The sequence below is a fragment of the Delphinus delphis genome, chromosome 4 (assembly GCF_949987515.2).
Source record: "Delphinus delphis chromosome 4, mDelDel1.2, whole genome shotgun sequence".
Taxonomy (NCBI): domain Eukaryota; kingdom Metazoa; phylum Chordata; class Mammalia; order Artiodactyla; family Delphinidae; genus Delphinus; species Delphinus delphis.
Genome location: NC_082686.1, coordinates 13,053,061 through 13,078,359, shown reverse-complemented (window position 1 = coordinate 13,078,359; position 25,299 = coordinate 13,053,061). Strand labels below are relative to the sequence as shown.

Below are 25,299 nucleotides of genomic sequence, written 5' to 3'. Positions count from 1 at the left end.
ACAAATACTGATCACAACTAAAATGAGGTAATAAATAAATGGATAGTTACCTTTTTGATGAACTTTTCCACTATTTGAACTACATGCTTATAAAGCTGAAAAGAATGAAAAGAAAATCATTATCCAGTTTACATACTTCTACATTCCTTGTAATTAGAAAATACTTAAAAATCTTGAAATTTGCACAATTTGAATTAATTCCCAAGATGATACTGAAAAAACATGGGAAATAATCCATAGTCAACCCATAGTCAACAACTGAAAAAATCTTAACACATCATAATGAAACTACAAACTAAAACAGAAAACTACAAAAATTCCCCCAAACACAAGGTCCTTTTCTTAGATTTTTAATCAGTGAATCTTCATAAAGTAGTTTATTAAGGAACTTTATGAGAGGGCTAAGAACAATGGAACTGGAACTAAATAATGCAGTTTTTAAAGAGACTCACTTATTCAAGGTGTGACTGGGTAAGACATTTAATTTCATGAAGTCCAAGGTTTTTAAATAAAAATGAAGCTAATACTCCACTGATTTATGATAAGAATTAAATCAAAACAAAACAAAACAAACAAAAAACCCTCTGCCATTCTACTCTCTACTTCAATGAGTTCAACTTTTTTTAGCACCACACACAAAAAAGGCAATTATGTGAGGTGATGGACGTGTCAATTGGCTTAACTGAGGTAATCATTTCACAATGTACATGTGTATCAAATCATGTTCTATTACATTATATTACTGAATTTGTCAATTATACCTCAGTAAAGCTAAAAAATATAAAGGGAAAATATTAACAACAAAACAGGTTTTGAAATAATATGTTACAATGTAGATGCACCATACTGTATTATTATGTACTTTCAGCAAAACCTGGTGAATGTTCTTCGATTCAGGCCTGAACTAATTCACAAGATGAATTCTCACATTTAACAATAACATTTTCAAAATTTCAAAAACATTTTCCAAATTAAATACATTTCTTTTACGCTTACCTTAATAGCTTTAATAGCAGCTTTCGTGATGAGAATCATCTTGGCTCGAGAGATGGGAGGCTTCATATCCATAAGTGAAAAGAGCTTAAAAAACAGAAAAAGAGGAAAAAAATGTTTTAATTACAAGTAAAATTAGAGGTTAATCCTTCAGTTCTACAAATATATTTGTAATATATTAACTAAAAGAATAATAAATTTTGGGGGCTTCCCTGGTGGTGCAGTGGTTGAGAGTCCACCTGCCGATGCAGGGGACACGGGTTCGTGCCCCGGTCCGGGAAGATCCCACGGATCATGCCACGGAGCGGCTGGGCCCCTGAGCCATGGCCGCTGAGCCTGCGCATCCGGAGCCTGTGCTCCGCAACGGGAGAGGCCACAACAGTGAGAGGCCCGTGTACCGCAAAAAAAAAAAAAAAAAAAAAAAAAAAAGACTAATAAATTTTTGGAACTAAGTTTAATAATTCGTCTAGTAAAGAAAAACAAGAGCTTTCCTACATACTGGCATCACCACTTCGAAAATACAATGGGAAAAAAATCATATTAAAAGTAGCAAAAGAGGGGGAAAAAGGTAAAATATTTACAAAATCTGTAACAGAAAAAATTACAAAACTTTGCTGGAGAACTCAAAAATGATTTGAATGGAAACAAACACACCATGTTCCTGTACTGAAAATGGCAATACTGTGACTCAATATTTAATATTTCATTCCAAACCTCATTGAGATTTTGGAGAACTTCAAATAATTCTAACGTTCATTTGGAGAAACACATGTATTACATCAGGCAAGAAATTTAACATGCCATTATAAAGCCTGAATTCACAATTTCTTGATTTAGTCAGGAATAAAAATGACACCATATTTAACAAATCTCACTACAGTAAATCCAGCAATCAGGTGCTCACAGGAGACTTAACCACACATGCATACTCCTTCCCCCTGAAGTTTAAATCCAACCAAGACATAATGATAGCCCATAGAGGGTTACAAAGATAAAAGACATTAAGCTTATATCTAGCTTCTTAAATTCTTGTTTTTGTTTTGTTTTAATCATAGACACACACATACTCTTCTAAAAATACATCTTGAAATAAGTTTCAGGGCTTCCTGAGCATTATCAACCTTATATGAACCATGTTTCCATTTCTTTCTAATTAATGTTGGTATTTCAAATATGGAACCCCTAAGACATAGACCATCTTTACTAGACCACTACTAAGAGGCTACCCTAAAGAACAAAAGTCTCCTTTCCCAGAATAAATAGCCCTACCTAGCAACATACCTTAAATTCCCTGGCAACAGAATTTTCACAGCTTTTCAAAACTACAGACACAATGGACTACAGACAACGGTAACAGTAATTTTTAGAAAAAGTACGCAATGAAAGATATAATCAATATAAGAACCAGATACATACCCTGCCTAAGCAGAGAAAAGTAGAATTTTTCCATAAATAATACTAAGATACAGAAAATGGGAAAAACACAAAGATATTAACACAGAAATTCATTTTTTAAAAAGAGATTAAGTAAATAAGGTCATTCTTTATCATTTTATTTACCAACATAATTAAAATTCTCCTTGAGAATAAAAGCTCACTAATTGAAAAACAATTAGAAAGGAGACAGTAATCTTTGAAACTATAAAAACCAATGAGAAAATACGAAATGATTTAAAATATTTCAACTTCAACACAAACTGAAAAATATCAACACTGCATGAAATATACAGCACACATTTTATAAAAGGGCATGTTCTGCCCATTTCTAAGTTATAAAAGTTATTAAGACAGTTGTTTATTACCGTGGTTCTATTTCCTTCTCTGGACCTTAAAGCAGAGAAAGGGGAGACAAAAAAGTTTACACATGGATCTTAAGAATAAGCAACAGTGGGACTTCCCTGGTGGCACAGTGGTTAAGAATCCGCCTGCCAGTGCAGGGGACATGGGTTCAATTCCTGGTCTGGGAAGATCCCACATGCCGCAGAGCAGCTAATAAGCCCATGCACCACAACTACTGAGCCTGCGAGCCACAACTACTGAGCCCACGTGCCACAACTACTGAAGCCCACGGGCCTAGAGCCCGTGCTCCACAACAAGAGAAACCACTGCAGTGAGAAGCCCGAGCACCACGACGAAGAGTAGCCCCCGCTCGCCGCAACTAGAAAAAGCCCATGCGCAGCAACAAATACCCAACACAGCCACAAAAAAAAAAAAAAGAAAAAAAAAAGAATAAGCAACAGTGAGAACTACTTCTCTGGCCATTAAAAGCTTAAGAGACTCATATTTCAATGAAGCCTAAGCCAGAGCTAATATTCATTTAATGTCCCAAATAGCACTTCTTGATTATTTCCGCAGTAGGGAACTCCCCATATTAAAACAAAACAAAACAGACAACTGAGCACAGAAGACAGACCAGTGGTATCTTCTGATGAAACGTTCCACAGTTTATACTTAAATCATAATTTATTTAAAAAAATTAAAATACAGACTACAGGCAATAGAACAGCAAGAGAGCATTCAAGTGCTACCATCTAAGAGACAGAGGAAGGGTGTTTATTCCACTAAAGGCGGCACAACTCAGGAAAAGAGGAGGGAACCAACACTGAGTGCTTATGTATAAGGAAGAATTACCTTTGATGGTACATTATCTTATTTAATCATATTAACAATTAACATAGATTGTTACACCTATTTTGAGATGATACCCAAAGGGATTGCATCTGTTTTCGGATGATGCCCAGGGAACGGGTCTGGACTACAATTTGTTGATTTTAAAGCTTACAATCCTTAATAGCATAGTCATCTCCTTATACAATTGCTGCTTATTGACTAAATACATGCAGAGACCATTAACTATGATGGGGAACACAGACAAAATATCAAGTAGGCATCTGTGCCTGTCTATATGTATACTGTATTGATTCAGGGATAATGATAAGACATAATGAATTTAATTTGGGATGCCTACTGAATATTCAGGTAGAGATATCAGCAGACTGGAAAATGCATCTTGAACAAAGAAGAGGTTCTGCTAGAAACCGAAAGGTCACAGAATCAAAGCCATGAGGATGAGTAAGACGAGAACAAAGATGATATAATTAACTAGGGTATACCAAGTATTTCAATGTGGTACAGAGAAGGGAGTTGCACAAAGGAACACCAGAAAATAACAGAAATTAAAGGTATTTGGCAAGGTCAAATGTTATATATTAGCTTTTGTGTATGAACGACTAGTATATCATCTGCAACAGGGCAAGTGCCCAATAAACATCACTAGGTGCAGTGTTCTCCCTGTTATTACAGATCTGCATTCAGAATTAATGTAATCTGTCAAAGAAAACAAATGTGTCAAAGCAGCCAGAGAAAACCATGCAATTCTCTTATATAAAATAATAGCAGCAGTAGGACCCAAAAGGTACAAAACCTCCTTAGAAAGCCTTAGTAAGAAAAAAATACTTGTCAGCAACAGATATGAGTTTGTCTTTTTGCTGTCACCAGCTAAATAACTATTAGAAAATACTAAATATGAACACTGCTCTGCTGGATGCCTGATTTACAAAGTATTCGAAAAATTATGAATAATCACTCACAACGATCCCTTATATCAATAAAGAACAGTTTCAAAAGAAGATAAGGAAGGAGCATATTTGGCCCATGACACCTGTAGAATTCATAGTGTTTGGGGGTTAGTCAAAGTAACATGATACTCTGCTATTTATTAACAGTATAAACATTGACAAGTTTAGTTAACCTTTTCTAAATATCAAGGATTTCTGAAATCTGAAAAAAAGGATTAATAGCACTCACTTCACCTCGTAAGACTGTTAAGATTAAATGAGATAATGTATATAAATCTCTTAGCCTAGTACCTGACATATAAATGGCTCAGTAAATAGAGGTATATAATGCCCTGGGAATCTTGACACACACCTCGAGTTTAATTTTTTGTTATGGCTTACCATAATACCTTTTTTGTATTACATCTACTATTCAAGTGCTGACTGAATTTAGAGAAATTTTCTCTATACTGAAAATACAGTAGTATCAAAGAGTGTTAAAGCTGTATAGCACCTTAGTATGTAATCCAGTACTCATACCAAATTCAGAACTGCTTTCACAATACACCCGGCAGGTCCCATATTAGTCCACAGGCTTAATAACTCATAACTAACCTTACCCAACGGTTACAGCAGTCTTCTTTGTACTGACCCCAAATCTCCCTTCTGATAACCTTCCCTCCTTCTCCTGTTCTAGTTTTGCCTCTGGAGCACAGACCAACAGTGATCTTTCTCATGTGATAAAATAAATATAACTAAGCATGTTTCCCTTTCTCTTATCTTCTTCAACTACTAGCCAAATGATACGATTCCTAGATCCGACTATCCTGGCTAATTCCTTTCAAGTATAATAAACCAAAATAAACAGAGCCCGGATATATTCCTGTAGAATCTAGTGGATTGTCTTTTGTATTAGTTTCCTATTCCTGCAGTAACACATTAGCTTAAAACAACACTTTTGGAAGTCAGAATCTCCAGACTTCCCTGGTGGCGCAGTGTTTAAGCATCTGCCTGCCAATGCAGGGGACATGGGTTCGAGCCTTGGTCCGGGAAGATCCCACATGCCGCGGAGCAACTAAGCCTGCGTGCCAAAACTACTGAAGCTTGCACGCCTAGAGCCCATGCTCCGCAACGAGAAGCCACCGCAATGAGAAGCCCGTGCACCACAAGGAAGAGTAGCCCCCGCCCACCGTAACTAGAGGAAGCCTGCACGGAGCAACAAAGACCCAACACAGCCAAAAATAAATAAATTTAAAAATAAATAAAACTGTACCTTGTTTTTAAAAGAAGAATCTCACTAGTCTGAAAACAAGGTGTTGGCAGGGCTGCCTTCGTTCTGGGCGCTCTAGGTCAAAATCTATTTCTTGCCTTTTCTAGCCAAAGTGTGCATAAATTCCTTTGGCTCATAGCTGCTTCTTCCATCTACAAAGCTGGCAGCATAGCATCTTCTCTCTTCCCTAACCTCTGCTTCCACTGTCAGAGCACTTTCTCTGACTTTCCTGCCTCTCTCAAGGAAGGACCCTTGGGGTTACACTGGGTTCATCCAGATAATGCAGGATAATTAACTCAACTCAAACCCTTAATCACATCTGCAAAGTCTCTTTTGCCAGGTAAGGAAACATATTCACAGGTTCTAGGATTCAGAACATGGACATCCTGGGGTAGGGGAGATCATTTATTATTTTTTAAAAATACTGCTTAATTATTAACTCACATTTATAATCAACTGAAACCCTCAGACTGTTTTCACTGGAATCTTTATCAAAACTAGATCTTCATGTTGATTTTATGTTGGTTTCTGACAGTACTTTCAATCTACTTAGGTAGTCTGGAAATGATTTTCTGTTTTCAGTGTAGCAGCTATTCCAATCAGTTTGCAAATTTCACAAACTACTTTATATGGCTTCCTCCAACCCCATGGTTTTTTAAATATTAAAAACAGGACCTACTTGTAGGATGACCTTATGTGATATTCCTTGGGCCCTGCCAGTCAGCTAAAATTCACTTAACAATACTCTCATCCTATGTATTTTTAAAATTTATTCATGATGAAATCATGACAAATATCTTTCTGAAATATTTGGTTTAGAGTCATCACTAGACAAACAAACTTTACAAAAGAAAAATGTTTAATTTGGCCTGTGAGAATCTGTTCTGGCTCCTAGTGACTAGATATCTCTAGACAGAATCTCTTTCAATGGGATACTTACCCCTACCTTCCCCCCACTTAAACTTTTAAGTATTTGCTTTCCTTAACTTTATTTTATAATGAATTATACTGATTATATCTAGTACTCCTTCCTTTGCTATTATGACCTCCAAAATGATAAATTCTGGCTTAAGCTCCTGTTATTAATAATTACAAAGTTCAATTTCAGGAAAAAATTTGAATGCTTCCAAACAGAAATACATACACTCACAGTAACAGGCTGGTACTCAAATCTCCCTTCTGACAGATGAAGATATCAAAGTGTTCAAGCCTACAGTCTTCCCTCCTCTTTCGTTCATCTGACTCATCAAATCTGATACACTGGCTTCAACCGAATCAAGAGTTAAAGCCAACATAACTTAAATGTTTGCTTGTAAAATATATTTTATAAAAGTACACATTAGGGCTTCCCTGGTGGTGCAGTGGTTGAGAGTCCGCCTGCCGATGCAGGGGACGCAGGTTCGTGCCGGGAGGATCCCACGTGCCGTGGAGCAGTTGGGCCCGTGAGCCATGGCCGCTGGGCCTGCGCGTCCGGAGCCTGTGCTCCGCAACGGGAGGCCACAATAGTGAGAGGCCCGCGTACCGCAAAAAAAAAAAAAAAAAAAAAAAAAAGTACACATTAAATTTAACAAAACAAAACTTAGTGGAAAAATCTTTTAAAATCATCATCTCCACAAAGATGCTTTTTTGTCCATCTAATTATAGCCTGAAGATAGCTCCGTAAAACACTTACTGCTAGAACAATTACAGTCCCTTCTTACCTGGCATTTCAGTTTATGCCTTTACCAAAAGGTAATACTCTCGTAATACTGGGCATTTAATGTGATGGGGGGAACAGGTGTATGTGGGGGGGGGGGGGGGAGAGGGGGAGAGAGGTGGGGCACACAGGGAAAGGGGAGCTGCAAGCACATGCTAGACAAGTATCATTATGCCACTCTACCTGAAAGCAGAATATTGCATATGAGTTAATCAATAGCACATACAAACAGTAAGAGAGAAAATAAAACTGAAAACTGTACATAGGAGAGTAACTCAATTAACAAAGAGAACCCCAAACTAACATAGAAAAAAAATGTTCAGTCTTATCAGTAGTCAAAAAGGTATAAATTAAGACAATGAGATACAGTTCTTCAATTATCTAACTGTCATGAATGTAGATTAGCATGAAGCAAAGAACTAAAAAAGTCCATATCTTTTAAACCAACAATTCCACTTTTAGAAATTTATCTAAAATAATCAGATGTTCCCAAATTTCCCAAGATGACTTTTAAAATTAGAAGATAATTCATGTTATTGAAAAGATCTGGTAACCATATATAAAGTTTCCATACACAAGTGGAAGGGAAAAAAAGACTGAAATACTCTAAAATGTTAATGGTATTTGGTAGAATACTTTCTTATTTTCTAGCTTAAATTTACCTAATTTGCATTAATTTTATTTTTTTTATAAACTTTATTTTTAAACATTTTTTTATTTTGTTGTGATTTCTCATTCTTTTTAAAAAATATTTATTTAATTTACTTATTTTCTTTATTTTTTTTGGCTGCTTCGGGTCTTAGTTGCAGCACTCGGGATCTTCGTTGTGGTGTGCGAGCTCAGTAGTTGTGGCGCGCAGGCTGAGTTGCCCCACAGCATGTGGGATATTAGTTCCCCAACTGGGGATCAAACCCACATCCCCTGCATTGGAAGGTGGATTCTTTACCACTGGACCACCAGGGAAGTCCCATAATTTGCACTAATTTTAAAATGAAAAAATTAAAACTCATGGATTAACAATGAAAAACTTTGTGTCTGAGACACAAAAATGCATTTCTCCAACTTGACTGTAAAATATACAGAATCATCATTATCAGGTACAACCTGTCCGTGGAGTAAATCATGTCTTTGAAGTTAAGTTATGTTTAAATCAATGCCTTGTAAACCTTTAATACAACTTTTCAAAATTGCTAAAACAAAATTTTAAAAATAAAATTTGCCATTTTAAATCTTTGTAACTGAAGCCTCTGTGCACATAAAACCCAAATCTGAAAAATTTCTTAAATATATTTTTGACATCTGTGCATTAAAGAAAGCATCCCTTTTAATTACTGACATATGATTTACTCCCATGTAAACTCTATTTACTTTCCAGAGAGTCAAATCCTTTGAAACGCAAATAATTAACCAATTTTCCACTTGCTTAGAGGACTGTCTGGAGACAAGACAGGTCTGGCATTAATACAAAATATACCTAACAATAGAGCAAATTTACATGGCTCTTTAAAACAGAGATGAGAAAAAGAAACTGTACTGTTCTCCTGCTCCTACAGAGCAGGGTCTTTACTTTGACTTCAACACTACAAAATAGTTCTATTTATTTCTCCATAAAAGTCACTTTTCAGACTTCTAAAGCTTCCAAGCCAGATATTTTTACAAACAACAAACCTGCAAATAATATTCTCAAGTTTAAAGAGTTTTAAAATTTTTCATACTTAGGTCTACACTTCTTTACCTTACTACACTTTCCCACAAACATAAACTTTTCTCCTGGTTCCAGAATTTAGAGAAATGCTTTACAAAGTACACACATATAAGTTCAAATATATAGTTAATATTAAATACGAAACCACTTTCAAGTTAACTACTTAAGTTTCTATGTGCTTTATGAAAATAGAATATAGTAATATAGCAAACAGGAGTTTAAACTTCATCACTTTTTAATTATATCACCAACTCCTAATTCTGTTACCATTTGCTGCTGGCAGCACTAATTTTCTAAGTAGTTAATTTCTGACAACTCACTTGCTACCTTGCTTCAAAGTATGCCCTAATTTATTCTTCAACTAAGACTAACTCCCTTACAATTTCCAAGGGTCTACCCTTCACTCAAACTTTTTACTTTAGAACCAAGGCTGCCTCCCCCGAATCAGGGCTTTTTAACTCCTTCAGTTCCACTTACTACAACAGGTCATTTTTTATTCCTTACCTCCATTTTGATTCACTGAACTGCAATCAATCCTCAACTTCCTTTTCACTTGTTCGAGAAATAGGTCAGGATGGGATTTTAGGAAATGCCAAATATTTTATCCATGCCATTACTCTACTTTACTAGCATAGACGCCAGGTTTCAAAATCACTTTTACTGTGCCTCACTAAGTAAACTTTGTGTCCACCCAAAGTTGGCCATAAAACATTTTTATGAATTACATAGTTCCTTCCAGACCTCAATCGAAGAAATAAAAATTTGTTCCAGGATATAAAATCATCTGATTAGAAGAAAAAAAATTATCTCATATATTATATATTTTATCTATACCTATTTTTCTCCCACAAAGTTGTAATGACTAGATCTATACAAAAGAATGGGATTAAAACTGAAAATGCTAACATTTATAAAATCCCTAATTAATTTTAAATTTTAATTGTGAATATAAATTAGTAAATGAAACATAAACACCTAAAAGCGTATCTTAAGTTTTAAACATTGATTGCATCTATTGCATTATTGTGGATGACTTAAAAACTCCCAAACTTCATCATTCTTAAACTTTGGCGAATCCTTCCACAAATATACATTACAGTGCCTTGCTACCTTTCTTCAAATATACAAAAGTTGTTTAGGGAGCCCCCTCCCTTCATAAACAATAGACAAAGGTCAGCTGCTCAAAAAACTTCCGAGTAGCCATGTGGGGCTGTAGACTGGGCTCAGGCAGCCTCTTACAGTACTCTGTCAAATCACACCACCCCTCCCGTTTCCTTACCTCTAAAATGGAAGGAAGGTAAAGGCATATATAAAACACCTAACTGGTATGCTGGCATCTGGTTGGTATTTAATGAGCAAATGCAGGATTCATTTCCTGTCCTTCCCTTGAACTGGCTCCACTGGATTACTTCTTAAAATAGCATGTAAAAACTAAAGATATCCTTTGAACAAACTTAGGATTCAGGATCAACAAAATAACTTCCAGAGCCACTCAGTAGCTAAGAGATATTGTTTTCAACCTGATAGAAAATAAGATCAAGCAACAAAACAATGAAAACGGTGTTAAAACCTGACTTTTTTGTGTTTTTCTTTAAACAGCTTTGAGATATAATTAATATACCATAAAACTCACCCCTTTAAAATGTACAGCTCTGTAGTTTTTGCTATATTCAGAGTTATACAACCATCAACACTATTTAATTTCAGAATATTTCATTACACCCCAAAGAAATTCCATACCCATTAGCAGTCACTTCCCATTCCTCCCTCATACCACCACCAATAAACTACTTTCTATCTCTATGGATTTGCCCATTTTGGATTATTTCATATATTTAAAAAACCCCTAACTTTATAAAATATGCTCTTGTATTTACTCAGAAATGGTTAAGGCCTTTATAAAGATTTGAATGTATCTCTGAATCCCAAATGTGGCTATCCTTTCTAAAGTGATTTATCATCCAGCAACTCTTAATTACAGTAAACTAGATAATATATGACCATTAAAGTTTAAAAGAGTATTTTATGTTTCCTAAAAGCTTAAAAGCGATATTACCATAAATTTCCTTATTATAGGTTTCCTTTAAGCAGGGTATTATAATTCTACATCAGCTAAAACTAACCTCTGACAAAAGGAGGAATAAAGTGGAATACTCATGGTAAAGTGCATAAAGATATTTAGGGGATATTGCAGAAAAAGATTTACAGACTATAGGGTTAGTCAACTATCGCTCTCCAGAGTAATAACACACCTAGAGAGGGACAGTGGGAAAAGTCCACCCAGGGGAAGGCAGAAAGTGGGTGAACTGTCTATAAAGACTCTAAATAAAACAATAAAACTGTTTGAGAATTGTTTTATTTATCACCAAATGCTAGCAATTCTAAATAATATCAGGGATAAAATATTCCTTCCCCTAAAACATTTTGTTGACTGAGATTCTTGTTTTAAACTACTGCTGTGGTAACTGATAAGTTTTTAATACATAAACATCAAATCTGTACATTTTTATTATGTATCCTTTAATAAGCAATCTATTCTAAGTGGAATTTCATTAGGAAACCTTCCAGTTATATGATCAGTGCATAGAACATGCAGATTCGTTACACCTGTTCATTTGGAGAATGACTACAAAGAGGTTCAGGACGGCCTGCACTCTCCTCAGGGTCAGTTTACGTCTGCAATTCTGTAGTTCCTATGTATATATATTCGTATGTTTAAATGGTACGTTTAAAGTATGATAGCTGTTTGCAAGTCTTCTTTCCTGATATATCTTTTTTTTCTGGTGTAAATACTTAAAAACAGCCAGAATTAGTCTTTAACAAAGAAACACAAAGCTTGATGATCCATGAACAAAAATTATGGAGAATGCCATTACACATAATTTCAAAGATGTTCACCAATCATAATAGAGACCTACACTGAAACTCTGGGTGAAAATATTTTAGTGAAAATTTTTTGACTGAGAGTACATTTGCAAGTCACTAGAATCGATGCCAAAAAAAGACATGGACAGTATTGTGACTTCTGGAATTTACTGTGAAGTGAGCTTTTTCTAAATTTCTGCTAAAGGAAACCTTATGTTTAAGTCGTCCCAACTACTGTATATGTGCTGCTTCACATACAACCTTTAGTAATTAGAATTAATGAGAAGTGTTTTTTCAGTCACTTACAGGTGAAGGTAAAATTGCTAAATCTGACTATAACTGTCTACTGAACTCAAATATTGTGAAAATCAACTGACAATCATTGACAAATATGCAGAAGTTAAGGCTTAAAAAGAAACTGGAATATTATTATTCATTACTGTGACAGAGCAGGATGTAGATAAAATTTTCTACTTTTATCAAAAAAGTATTAATGAAATTTAAAAATATTAAACAATTAATTCTCTCTGTTGTAATATTTATTTGTAACCGGCATGAAGTTCAAATTTCTTTCCTGGCCAATTTCATGATTATTTCTGAGAACAGTTTTGTTGTAGAAGATGAATGTGTTAGAAGAAAGAAAAAGAAGACAGTTCTGCTCTGGATGTCAAATATGCTAGGTACACTACTGCTCTACGATCTCTTCCAAGTGACCCACATGGATTTACACCAAAAGTCACAAATTATCCAAACACCAATTATAACTTTCAAGGGGTAGTTGGATGACCCTCTACTTTTCACTGAGCCCTGCTATCTCCCAACCGCCCCCCAATCTAAACCTTGGCTTCTAATTCTTTTTTTTTTTTAAACATCTTTATTGGAGTATAACTGCTTACAATGGTGTGTTAGTTTCTGCTTTATAACAAAGTGAATCAGCTATACATATATCCCCATATCTCCACCTTCTTGCGTCTCCCCCCTCCCACTCTCCCTATCCCACCCCTCTAGGTGGTCACAAAGCACTGAGCTGATCTCCCTGTGCTATGCGGCTGATTCCCACTAGCTATCTATTTTACATTTGGTAGTGTATATATGTCCTTGCCACTCTCTCACTTCGTCCCAGCTTACCCTTCCCCCTCCCCGCGTCCTCAAGTCCATTCTCTACGTCTGCATCTTTATTCCTGTCCTGCCCCTAGGTTCTTCATAACCTTTTTTTTTTTTAGATTCCATATATATGTGTTAGCAGACGGTATTTATTTTTCTCTTTCTGACTTACTTCACTCTATGACAGACTCTAGGTCCATCCACCTCACTACAAATAACTCAATTTTATTTCTTTTTATGGCTGAGAAATATTCCATTGTATATACGTACCACATCTGTATCCATTCATCTGTCGACGGATACTTAGGTTGCTTCCATGTCCTGGCTACTGTAAATAGAGCTGCAATGAACATTGTGGTACATGACTTTTTTTTTTTTTTTTTTTTTTTTGCTGTATGCGGGCCTCTCACTGCTGTGGCCTCTCCCGTTGCGGAGCACAGGCTCCGGACGCGCAGGCTCAGCGGCCATGGCTCACGGGCCCAGCCGCTCCGCGGCATGTGGGATCTTCCCGGACCGGGGCACGAACCCGTGTCCCCTGCATCGGCAGGCGGACTCTCAACCACTGCGCCACCGGGGAAGCCCACATGACTCTTTTTGAATTATGGTTTTCTCAGGGTATATGCCCAGTAGTGGGACTGCCGGGTCATACAATAGTTCTATTTTTAGTTTTTTAAGGAACCTCCATACTGTTCTCCATAGTGGCTTGGCTTCTAATTCTTAACTCCAGAGTTTCACTGGATTTCTTGTTGAATTCACTACTAACCTGTACAATGCTTCATCAGTATTATCAAAGTTTCTATGTATTTATCCATGAATTCACAAGCACCAATAAAGAGCTCTAACTATAACACAATAAAAAGTAATCGACAAACCATGCAAATATTGAAAAGGATCAAGGTGACTGGAGCATAATAACTTACAATACTGTTTGAGCAATCTTCTAGTTCTCAAAAAAAAATCATGACAGTACATTTTAATTACACTTACTATTAACACAGAAATGTAGACATGTCTCTTCAAGACTAAGCTCTCAACAGATCTTAGTAAGGCCTAATACAAATTTAACTATTACCAACTCTACCAAAACTTCAACTGTTAATAGCTAAGCTGCTTATCCTATATACTACCTGATAACATAGCGTAACTTGTTTTAGGCTTATTATTAAATCTGCATGCTGTTGCTCTGAAGTATGCTAAAAAAAAAAAAAGATTCCACATATTATCTCAACAAATATCAATAACACTAAAAGTTCATCATTTATGTTAACAACTTTTTTCCTATCATGTTATCAAGGTGTATCTGAAATGAATTTTAAATGCAGGCAGACATCTATAGAAAAGTAACCTGTCATACAACTCAATATCAAAAAAACGAAACCAAAAATGGGCAGAAGACTTAAATAGACATTTTTTCAAAGACACACAGATGGCTAACAGGCACATGAAAAGATGCTCAACATCGCTAATTACTAGACAAATGCAGATCAAAATGACAATGAGGTATCACCTCACATGGGTCAGAACGGCCATCATCAAAGTCTACAAATAAATGCTGGAGAGGGTACGGGGGAAAAGGGAACTCTCCTACACTGTTCGTGGGCATATAAATTGGTGCAGCCACTATGGAAAACAGTATGGAAGTTCCCTAAAAAACTAAATTAGAACTACCACATGATTCAGCAATTCTATTCCTGGGTATATATCCAGAAAAAACAAAAATTCTAATTCGAAAAGATACATGCACCCCAGCGTTCGATCCAGCACTACTCACAATAGCCAAGACGCGGAAGCAACTTAAGTGCCCATCAACAGGTGCACGGATAAAGAAAATGTGGTATATATACACAACTGAATATTACTCAGCCATAAAAATTGAAATATTACCATTTGCAGCAACATGGATGAAACTAGAGAATGTTTAGTGAAATAAGTCAGAGAAAGACAAGTACTGTATGATATCACTTATATATGGAATCTAAAAAATAATGCAATGAATCTATGTACAAAACAGAAACAGACTCCCAGACACAGAAAACAAGCTTACGGTTACCAAAAAGGAGAGGGGGGGGGCGTATGGGATTAACAGATACAAATTACTATATATAAAATAGATAAGCAACAAGGATTTACTGTATAGCACAGAGATACCCAATATTCTGTAATAATATAATAACATATAATGGAATATAATCTGCAAAAAAAAAACGGAATCTATGCTGCACACCTGAAACTAACACAATATTGTTAACCGACTATGCCTCAAAAAAAAAGTTTCCTGTAATGATTAAGTGAATTATATATTCACTTGGGCTCCATGTCGAGGACAGCAACCTACAATTTGTACCTGGTAAACAAAAAAACACTCCCACAAAAACATACACATACAGGGACTTCCCTGGTGGCGCAGTGGTTAAGATTCTGCCTGCTAATGCAGGGGACACGGGTTCAAGGCCTGGTGCAGGAAGATGCCACATGCCACAGAGCACCTAAGCCCGTGTGCCACAACTACTGAAGCCCGGGTGCCTAGAGCCCGTGCTCCACAACAACAGAAGCCCGTGCACAGCAACAAAGACCCAACGCAGCCGAAAACAAAACAAAAAAACTCCCACAAAACAAACAAAACATACACATACAAAAACCAACTACCATTTTGTCAACTTTTTATTAGGTACTTTTATCTCCTGAATCCTGTTTCACAAGATTTACAAGCCAACTTTTCCATTACTCCAATTTTTCTCTGAATCAGTTCCTTATCATACGTCCACACATTTTTCTGAAACAAAATACTAAACAAAATGAGAGACTAGGGAGAGGAATATTTTCAACAAGAACATCAGTGATAAATCCTGCTACAGAAAGCTCTGAAGAGCCAGCTTTATTCCACTCACCATAAAGCCAGACCTCTACTGTTGTCAGAGATAAGCAATTCTCTGAGTCAAGAAAGAGCAGAGGAACAAAACTATAACTTTTAGTATCCCAACTCCTGTGATTAACAGCGTGACATTGTCAAATGAGTCAAGAGAAACCTCCAATTTTACTTCTGTTGCCCTGGTCCTCTACATCTCTTCCACACAGTAAGAACCGTGTTTCAAATCTTTGTCCACTTCTTTAGATAGACCTCTCAAAGAAGAAAGGAATGATCAAAAAGCAACCAGACTGACATTACAGGTTAAAAAAAAATGCTTTACAATACTCATCATATGACCTAAATTCTAGAAGACAATCATGCCTAGTAATCAATAGGTAACATATACAATAGTTCATACAGAACAATTTCCAGTGGGAATAGGAAGAGTGGCAGGCTCCCCAATGAGATGTGGAGCTCAATTCTTCCTTCAGAGTAACATGATTCAAGACTGTCAGCCCAAGTGAATAAGAGCAGCAAAGTCGATTCATGTATTAAAATTACTCATAAAGTTTAATTTGTCTGATTTTAAAGATAAACAAATATAAAAGCACTCATATTTTCTTCCTGCACTTCAAAGTAGCATTATATGCATACCACACCTCGATAAAGTAGTTCTCACAAAGTAACTCCAGGATCCTGGGGGCTGTGGGGAGCGGTGTGGGGAAGAGGGTGTCTGAGTTCCTTTCAGTGGTCTGTGAGGTAAAAACTGTTTTCATATCAATACTAAGACATTTCTTGCCCTTTTCATTCATTTTCTCACAAGTATACAGCAGTTTTCCAGAGGCTACCTGATGCAAGAGACTGAATGAAAAAGTATATACAAGAATTCAAGTTTTATTAAACGTAAGTTTAAATGAGATTTGCAAAAATATAAAACCATGTCACTCTTCTAATTTTTTTTGTTTTGGAAGTGTTATTTTTCATTAGAAATGTTATTTATGTTAACATGCAATAGGTACATCATTTTTAATAAATGTATTTCTCAGCTTAAATTTCTGATATGGTAAATATCAAGATATAACCCATAGATACAAAAGCTCTCTGTGGTCCTTAACTTTTAAGAGTTTAAAGGAGCCAAACTCCAAAGTTTGAGAACAGCTGTCCTAGAGAAACTCTTCCACAAAGAGACATGATTGAGAAAGTTCATTGCAGTGTTTGTCAGTAACAAATGAGAAACAAATGTTCATCAACTGGGGAACCAGATAAATAAATTATGGTCTATTCAAATAATAGCATACTACACAGCAGTTAGAAAGAACTAAATCTTAATATACAGTATTAATAATGTTTAAGCAAAAAAGCATTGCGGAATATGTACAATATACTACTCATGTATATCAAAATATAGAATATGTTTAAGGACCAGAGATTGATATTATACTAAATTCATTACTTGATTGCTTCTGACTGGGGGGGCGGGGATAGAGGGGATGGGAGGAAAGAAGGACTTTATAATACTTTATTTTAAAATTAAAAACACATAAATAACAACTGTCGATTCTTGTTATATTCTCTGCACGTTTTTTGTACTTTAAACATCTTAAAATCACAGATGTTGCCCCCCCCCAAAAAAAAAAGTGAGGGAGAGGGAAGAGCTCTTCTTTTGGATTTAGCGAAGACTGATTAAAGGCTAAAAATGCAATCTACAGATTTAAAAAATCCTATCTATAACCTTTATCCATTCAACAAACTTATGAACTACCAAACCCTTCTTATTAAGGAGTATATATAAACATAATAGAACACAATTAAGTATCACTGATTTTTTTTACTCATCTTTCCATCTTTTACAACACTTAACACAGTGTCTTGTCATAAAAGTCCTGTCAAAATGCCTTTAATAACCTTGGCTTTTTTTATCTTCCTTCCTCTCTTATCACAGATATACTGACCTCTTTTACCTGTGCCTCCGATCTGTTCCCTTCCTCTCATCCACAATTTTGCTCTAAGTTAACCAATCCCTCTGGCTGCTTTAAACTATGCTTTTTTTTTGCACATTCCGTCCCTCAACATGCTTTAACTTCTATGCCCATCTAATAGAGACCAGGGCTTGAACACCACTTACTTAGGTTAAGACTTTATATATACACACTATATAAACATACCAAAGGGCTAGCACCAGTGCCTACTACACTGTTAATTATTCTTCCTTCCCTTCATCCTTGAAGCAACTTTTCCCTGGGAATACCTCCAACCAAACTTCTAAAACAACAAAAACAAACAAAAAACCCCAACTACTTTACATTTGCTACCTCTTATTTCCTTATCTCTCCTATCACCATTCAACTTTAAACTACAGATTCCATTACCCTCAAAGAATTTTGTGGCCTTTTTCTTACTTAAGTCTTAACCTGTGACCACTCCCCTGGTATTATATAAAATATTATCTTCAGGCAGCAATTAAGAGGGGACCATCTGTATTCAAATCTCAGCTCTGCCATTAACTAGTAGTATGCCCTTGAGAGAATTATTATTCAACTTCTTTGAAAATCAGTTTTCTCACCTATAAATGGACGTCTACGCAAGGTTGTAGGAGTATTAACTTAGATATGTATATATAAAGTGACTGACATGCTATATAGATGCTTATTAAATATTAATTCCTTTGTCTCCCCCTCTCAATTTTCTCTAGGGCACATCTGAGAGTGACTCCCTGATGTCTCCCTCTAACTCTTGCTTCCAAGTTTGAGTCCTACATGACCAACTGCTTGCCAAAAATTTCTACACGACTGTTCCACTCAAACTCAAGCTGTTCAAAATCGAGCATATTTTCCCATCCACTAAATATACTTTTGATGACTGCTTGTCATGTTAACAGCATCCCCCCTCTCCCAGCACTCAGAATGTGGGGGCAAAAGGTGCTTCTAAACCTACCAGATGTCAAGTCCATGGATTCTTCTGGTCCACATCCTTCCCCTCCTCTCCACTCCCTCTACAGACGTGCCAAGTTCAGATTCTACTTGCTTCTCCTACCTCAGTCCCCAACCCGCCAAATTTCTCCAAACCTCTGCCTTCTCCAATATATACTACAAATCAAGCAGTATTTTGATTATCACTCCACTACTTAAAACCTTCAATTTATCCACGACCTGGAAAAAAAAAATGAAATTCAAACACATCAGAGATGTAAAACTTGTCAGACCCAAAATTATTGATACCTTAATGATTCTTACTTTCCAGTAGTCTCAGGAGTCAAACTACTGTTCCTTATTTCTCACCACTGTAGCCTCTGAATTACTTTTCCAACACCTTCGGAAATCCTGAGACTGACACTTTCTTCTCCATCCAAGTCTAATCCCCCACGGCCATCCCACAGTACTCTACAAGGGCCCCAAAGGAAGCCATTCTATCCCATATTAAAGCTACTTGCTTAAGTTTTGTGTCCTCTATTAGTTTAGGCTCCTATGGGACAGAGGTCCTCAATAGTAGTGCCATCGTATTAAGGACACAGCTTTACAGCTAAGCAGGTTTGCAAAATGAAGATTTGGGAGATTTGAAGTTACAGATTTGAACTAATCAATAACATTTCATGAATGGGGGGAATTAACTGAGAAGCACTACAATCAGGCAGGCACAAGGAGATGGATTTTAAAGTCAGACTATTTTCTCCAGAAAAAAGTGTTTTGGGAAGAAAGTCTGGCAGAAGAGAGTTGGAATTGGTAACATACACCTAACATAATGCAATTTGCAGTGATAAAGACTAGGAATGGAAATAGAAATTATTTAAAGAGGAAAATGATCAATGATAAGAAAATTCTCATTTTGTACATTTAAAAAGGTTAAAATACCATTTTCCTTTTTCAAGGAGTCAGTATCATTCCTAATTTTGGTTTTCAAAGTAAAAACTACTGATGACATTTTTCCAGAATTAACATAAGACACTTTGCTTAATAATGTGCTTAATGTGAACTTCCATAATGTCTCAATCAGAATTAAATACTTCTGATCTTAAGAATACACTAAAAACCCTCCTCTTTGTTCATTAAAACCATTCAAAAAGTTTTTATCTTGAGAAAGAAATGTACTTATCTTCTAAAAAATTGTACCATTTGTATAAAGTCTTATTCATTCAACAAGTATTTGCCAACCATGTGCTATGCTGGGTGGGGGGAGAAAGCAAAGAACAGAAACTCCCTGCCCTCATGAAGCCAACATTCCAGTGTATTTTGCCTTAAGGAAACAAAGTCAACTTCCAACCCTGAAATCTTTGGAGCATTATCACAAATTCTCTAGCCATCAAAAATGAGGAAATACTATTTCATCATTTTGAAAATAATCAATACTGAACTTTACAAGACACTGCCCAACTTCTGCAGTTAAGACATGTTATGTATCCATCAGTTGAAGACAAATCATTTCTAGGATAATTGATAAAGCAATAAACGGTGCTAACTGCAGTGTTAGTGGAGGGTACGATATTATAGCACTGCAAAGTGAAAGTTACTGCACCCTAATTCTGTCACAAGTGAAACTACAAAAATCTCACTGTGAGATGCACCAAGTTTTTAACGCTGTCCCAAGACATCTAGTACTACACTACTACATCTGACTTCTTCAGTGCTGGGTTTACCTTTAGTTATTTGGAAAAGGAAGATAATCCAACTCAACACATGACAATTGTTTCCATTCTGTAACTACATTTTAAATCATCAATGGTCAAGACCTCTCCCCTCAAATCGATTCTGAAAAATAGAAATGTGTGGACTGTACGCTTCAAAAACAGCACCTGGAATGTCTGGAGATACAACCAGAGAGCTTTAGGGCGGCAGGCAGCTTTGTTCCCGGTTTTGGGAGGTTTTCACATGTAAATGCTCCCAAAGAAGGGAGCCGAGAATTAACTGCCGAGAGAAGGGTGCAAGGGTGGGGGACTGGAGGCCAAAGCCGGCATTCTAGCGGTCTAAGGCGGAGCGAATACTCTTCCCTCCCATTCAACTTTTTAGGTGTCACGTTGGGGCCACAGAGCCCATAAGAGGGTTGGGTTCACGACTCGGTAAGATAAGGAGCCCCGTTTATTAAGCCCATTTCCCAAGTGTAGGAATCCCGGGGGAGAGGGATGAACACCCTCTCCAACTCCTCCCCGACCCGGGATCAGAGTCCAGCCGCTGTCGCGCCGCGGCCCGAGCAACAGGAGAGCCGAGGCCGCCGCTCCGCCAGCCCTGCGACCAGCAGATGCTCCGGCTCCCCCCGCCCCCTACGCCCGCCCGCGCTTCTTTCTTAGCCCCTTGCGGGCTCCCGGTACCGCGAAGCCAATACGGGGCTGGGAGCAGAGAGCGAGAGCACCCGGACCTGAAAGAGGGCGAAGTTAGAGGCACCGGCGCCGACGCGGGCTGGAGAAGGCCGGAAGGGGGCGAGAGGGGCAGCCCGAGGTCGCCGCCCGGGAGTGGGAGGTGGGGGAGGGGTGTGGGGTCGGCTCCCGCGGCCGCCGCGACCTCCCCGGGCCACAGGCCGCTCCGCGCAGGCCCCGCCGCCCCGGAACCGGGGCAGGAAGAGTCCCCACCCCGACCTAAGCTTTAAACCTCCGGCGGCAGGAGAAACGACGCCCCGACTCCACGGCAGGCCCGGCACCCTCCTGTTCCAAGCACCCCTTACCTCTTGGTTGAAGGCGTTGACGGCGTCCATGTTCGCGCTGCGGCGGCGGCTGCTCCGGGCCCGCCGGTCACATAGACCTCGCGCCGCGGCGGAGCGGGGCCGGGGAACCGGCCGGGCCTGAGGGGCCGGCGGAGGCGATGAGCTGCGGAGCTGGAGGCCGGGCAGGAAGAGGCTGCGGCCGAGGCGGCGGGGCGGGCGGCCGAGGCAGAGGCGGCGGGGTGGCGGGCCCCCTCTCAGTCCCGTTCGGAGGATAAGGAAAAAGAGGCGGCGGCGGCCCTGGGCTCCAACATGTCCGTTTGGTGGTGGCGGCTGCGCTCTGCGTCTCGCTGACACGGCCCCCCGCGCCCTCACGCACTAGCCCACACTGGCCCGACCGGCAAGCGGGCGGGCCTCTCTCTCCTCCTCGCCAGCGGGATGGCGGCAGCTGCCCGAGTCCACGCCGCGCGGGGCACGCTGGGACGGCTTGGGCCTCCCAGCTCTTCCTGTGCCCGGCTCCAGCCCCGCCCCGCCCCGCCCCCGCTGGCCCCGCCCCGCCCCGTCCCGCCCCGCGCGTGCGCGCGCGCCGCCCGCCCAGCCGCTAGCGCGTGACGCTGGGCAACGGAGTGCTTTCCCGCCCGCTGCGGCTGCGGGCCGAGAAGTCGGCTTATCCCAGAGACTGGGTCCCCGAGAGGGGCGCCGGCGAGCGCGGGGTCCCAGGGCCAGGAGTCTGGCACGGAGAGGGCCAGTGCACACGCGCGCCCCTGCCCGACACGGCGCTCCCCGGTGCGTTTTTGTGTGCCATTCTGCCCAGGCAGGCCCTGCACTCGTCAGGGCTGGCGGGCTCGGAGCCACTTGCCCTCCGCCGCCTGGAACAAAGGGCTCAGGATTTGACCTCAGCCCGCTGAGCGTGCATTTGCAGGCTCCCGTGCAGGCTCTGCCGATGCAGTCCTGTGTCTGCCCTAATCGTGAGGGTTAAATCTGCCTGAGCTGAAGCCCCGAGAAGGACATGCAGGCACTGGATATCCACGCAGGCCTAAAGGAACCCCTGTGCAGCCTTGTACCGCGAGAGGAGTGGATTCGCTAAACACTAATATCGATTCCCCAAACCACGTTTCCTTTTAGGTGGAAAGACTGTTCTGATTAACTTCCCGTGCAACCTACTGCCTGCCGGGCACTGTGCTGGGTTCTGGGAATATGGAAATTAAAAGATACTTTTCTTTCCCGCAGGCAGCTCGATTTAGTGGGAGAGGATAGGCAAATGAGCAGGTAATAACTAAAGCATGGTAAGTGTTAGGGCAGAGACTCTGTGGAACAAAGACAAAGATATTCATCTGACTGGAAGTCCAGGAAAGCTTTTTAGAGGAAGTGGCACCTGAGCTACATCTGGAAGAAGCAGCAAGAGTGGTTGGAGAAGGCACTGTGGCCTAACTGAGCTTGACGAGTACTGTGGCATTACCCAAGGAAGACGAGCTGGAGCTTATGGAGTAAGGAGGAGGACTGAGACCAGGTCCTGAAGAGCCTCTGTGTCCTTCCAAGGAGTTTGGATTTTGTCCCCAAGGCAGTGGGAAGCCATTGAAAGCTTTTAAGAGGAGAGTGGTGTCATGCAATATGCTCTTTCACGACTAATGTGTAGAGGAGCAAGAGTGGGGTCAGGGAAAGAATAGCCCTAGCCCTCAGCCCAGGGGATGCTGAGAGCTTAAGGCAATGGAGTAGAGGAGAGACAAGCTCAGGTACTTAAGAAGGGAAATGGATGGGTTGGGACAGAACAACTATGAGGTTAAGGAAGAGGGAGGTATCAAGGAGGATGCTCTAGGTATTTGCTTGATGAAGGACATGGGTGGTGGGTTTATAAGTTAGGGAATATATGGGTAGGAAGGAATGGGTTTGAGTGAAGTCACAGTAATGGTTTAACACTTGTAGATCGTTTACCATGTGCCAGGGGTCTGACATGCCATTCTGTGTTATTTCGTTTAATTTAATGTGCTTCTGTGTGACGTGGCTATTGGTAATGCCCCTGTTTTATAGTTGAGGAAGTGAGACCCAATTCAGTTAGCTAACATGCCCAAGGCCAGATGATCTCCTTCTGGTGCCTGTGGAGTTTGAGCTGCCCCTGGCGCAAATAAGTGAAGGTGTCTAAGAGGCAGTTGGGTAAACACGTGTGGAGTCAGGAGAGATGGCTGAGAGGAGGTGGAGGTCTGGGAGTCAGTAGTGCAAAGCATGCTGGGAGGAGCTGAAACTGACAAAGGGACACGAAACTGGAAACTCAGCTATGTGAGGGGTAAGAAGCTAGAGTGAGAACAGGCCGAGAAAGAGCATAGGAGAATCGGTCAGCCTGGTCCGGTGCTGAAGGTAGAAGTCAGCAAGGTAAAGGTTAGGAAGTACCTGCTAGCAATGGGATCTCAGGAGGAACGTTGGCAGGAGTGGAGAGGGCCAAAGCCGAACTGATGTGCCCTCAAGAAGGGAATGCATGGACTTCCCTGGTGGCGCAGTGGATAAGACTCCGCACTCCCAATGCAGGGAGCCCAGATTCGATCCCTGGTCTGGGAACTAGATCCCACATGCGTGCCACAACTAAGAGTTCTCATGCCACAACTAAGGAGCCATGGAGCCGCAACTGAGGACCCCCCTTGTCACAATTAAGACCCGGTGTAGGGACTTCCCTGGTGGTGCAGTGGTTAAGAACCCGCCTGCCAATGCAGGGGACACGGGTTTGAACCCTGGTCTGGGAAGATCCCACATGCCACGGAGCAACTGAGCCCGTGCGCCACAACTACTGGAGCCTGCACGCCTAGAGCCCGTGCTCTGCAACAAGAGGAGCCACCTCAATGAGAAGCACACCCACTGCAACAAAGAGTAGCCCCTGCTCTCTGCAACTAGAGAAAGCCCGCGCACAGCAACAAAGAACCAACGCAGCCAAAAATAAATAAATTTAAAAAAAGACCCGGTGCAACCAAATAAGTAGATAAATACATTAAAAAAAAAAAAAAAAAGAACGAAGGGAAGGCAGCAGGAGATATTTTACAGCCTTGACTGTGAAGGCAAGTTTGTGAGGGCCCCAGGGAAAAGCTGCAGGATGAAGGAGGAGTGTACTTGTTTCTTTTAGGATGTGAGATGATGTGTACTCTTGATTATTTGTTGAAGGAAAAAAAAGTATTCTTTGGGGGCCCATCTAACATCTACTTCGTTTCACTCCCTTTTTATCTCTCAGCTGAACTACGATTATATTTTTTTAAGCCCATTTTGCTTCTCTCAGAGTAGTCATACATAGGACCACCAACATTGCATTAGAAAATATAGTTCTTGGGGACTTCCCTGGCGGTCCAGTGGTTAAGACTCCGCGCTTCCACTGTAGGGGGCACGGGTTTGATCCCGAGTGCTATGCGGTGTGGCCAATAAAAAAGAAAATATAGTTCTTAGTAGATCTACCCTTTGGCTTTTCTGGATCTCCATTGTCTACCAAATCCTGTCCAAGACCCCCATACCATGTTGCCAGCCTACTGCCAGGGCACAACCCAAGTTTTGTCATTTCCTGGACACGTCTGGGAATTGACACAGCTTGCCTTTTTTGCTCTCATGTAAAATCTCTCCCGGCTTCTCCATGTAGGCAGGCCCATTTAGCATCAGGTTGATATT

General features: G+C 39.8%; 1 protein-coding gene across 3 annotated transcripts in view; it reads right to left on the bottom strand.

Annotated features, from left to right (window-relative positions):
• Positions 1-22,127, bottom strand: part of SCAF4 (SR-related CTD associated factor 4) — a 56,307-nt gene extending 34,180 nt beyond the window's left edge. For all 3 annotated transcript variants that reach the window (XM_060010392.1, XM_060010393.1, XM_060010394.1), the window contains exons 1-3: positions 21,688-22,127; positions 997-1,080; positions 51-95 (exon numbers count right to left, since the gene is read on the bottom strand). In XM_060010392.1, the coding sequence (XP_059866375.1) occupies positions 51-95; positions 997-1,080; positions 21,688-21,717 (159 nt within the window). In that variant the 5' untranslated portion in view covers positions 21,718-22,127. The remainder of the gene's footprint in view (positions 1-50; positions 96-996; positions 1,081-21,687) is intronic.
• Between the last annotated feature and the right edge of the window lie 3,172 nt (positions 22,128-25,299).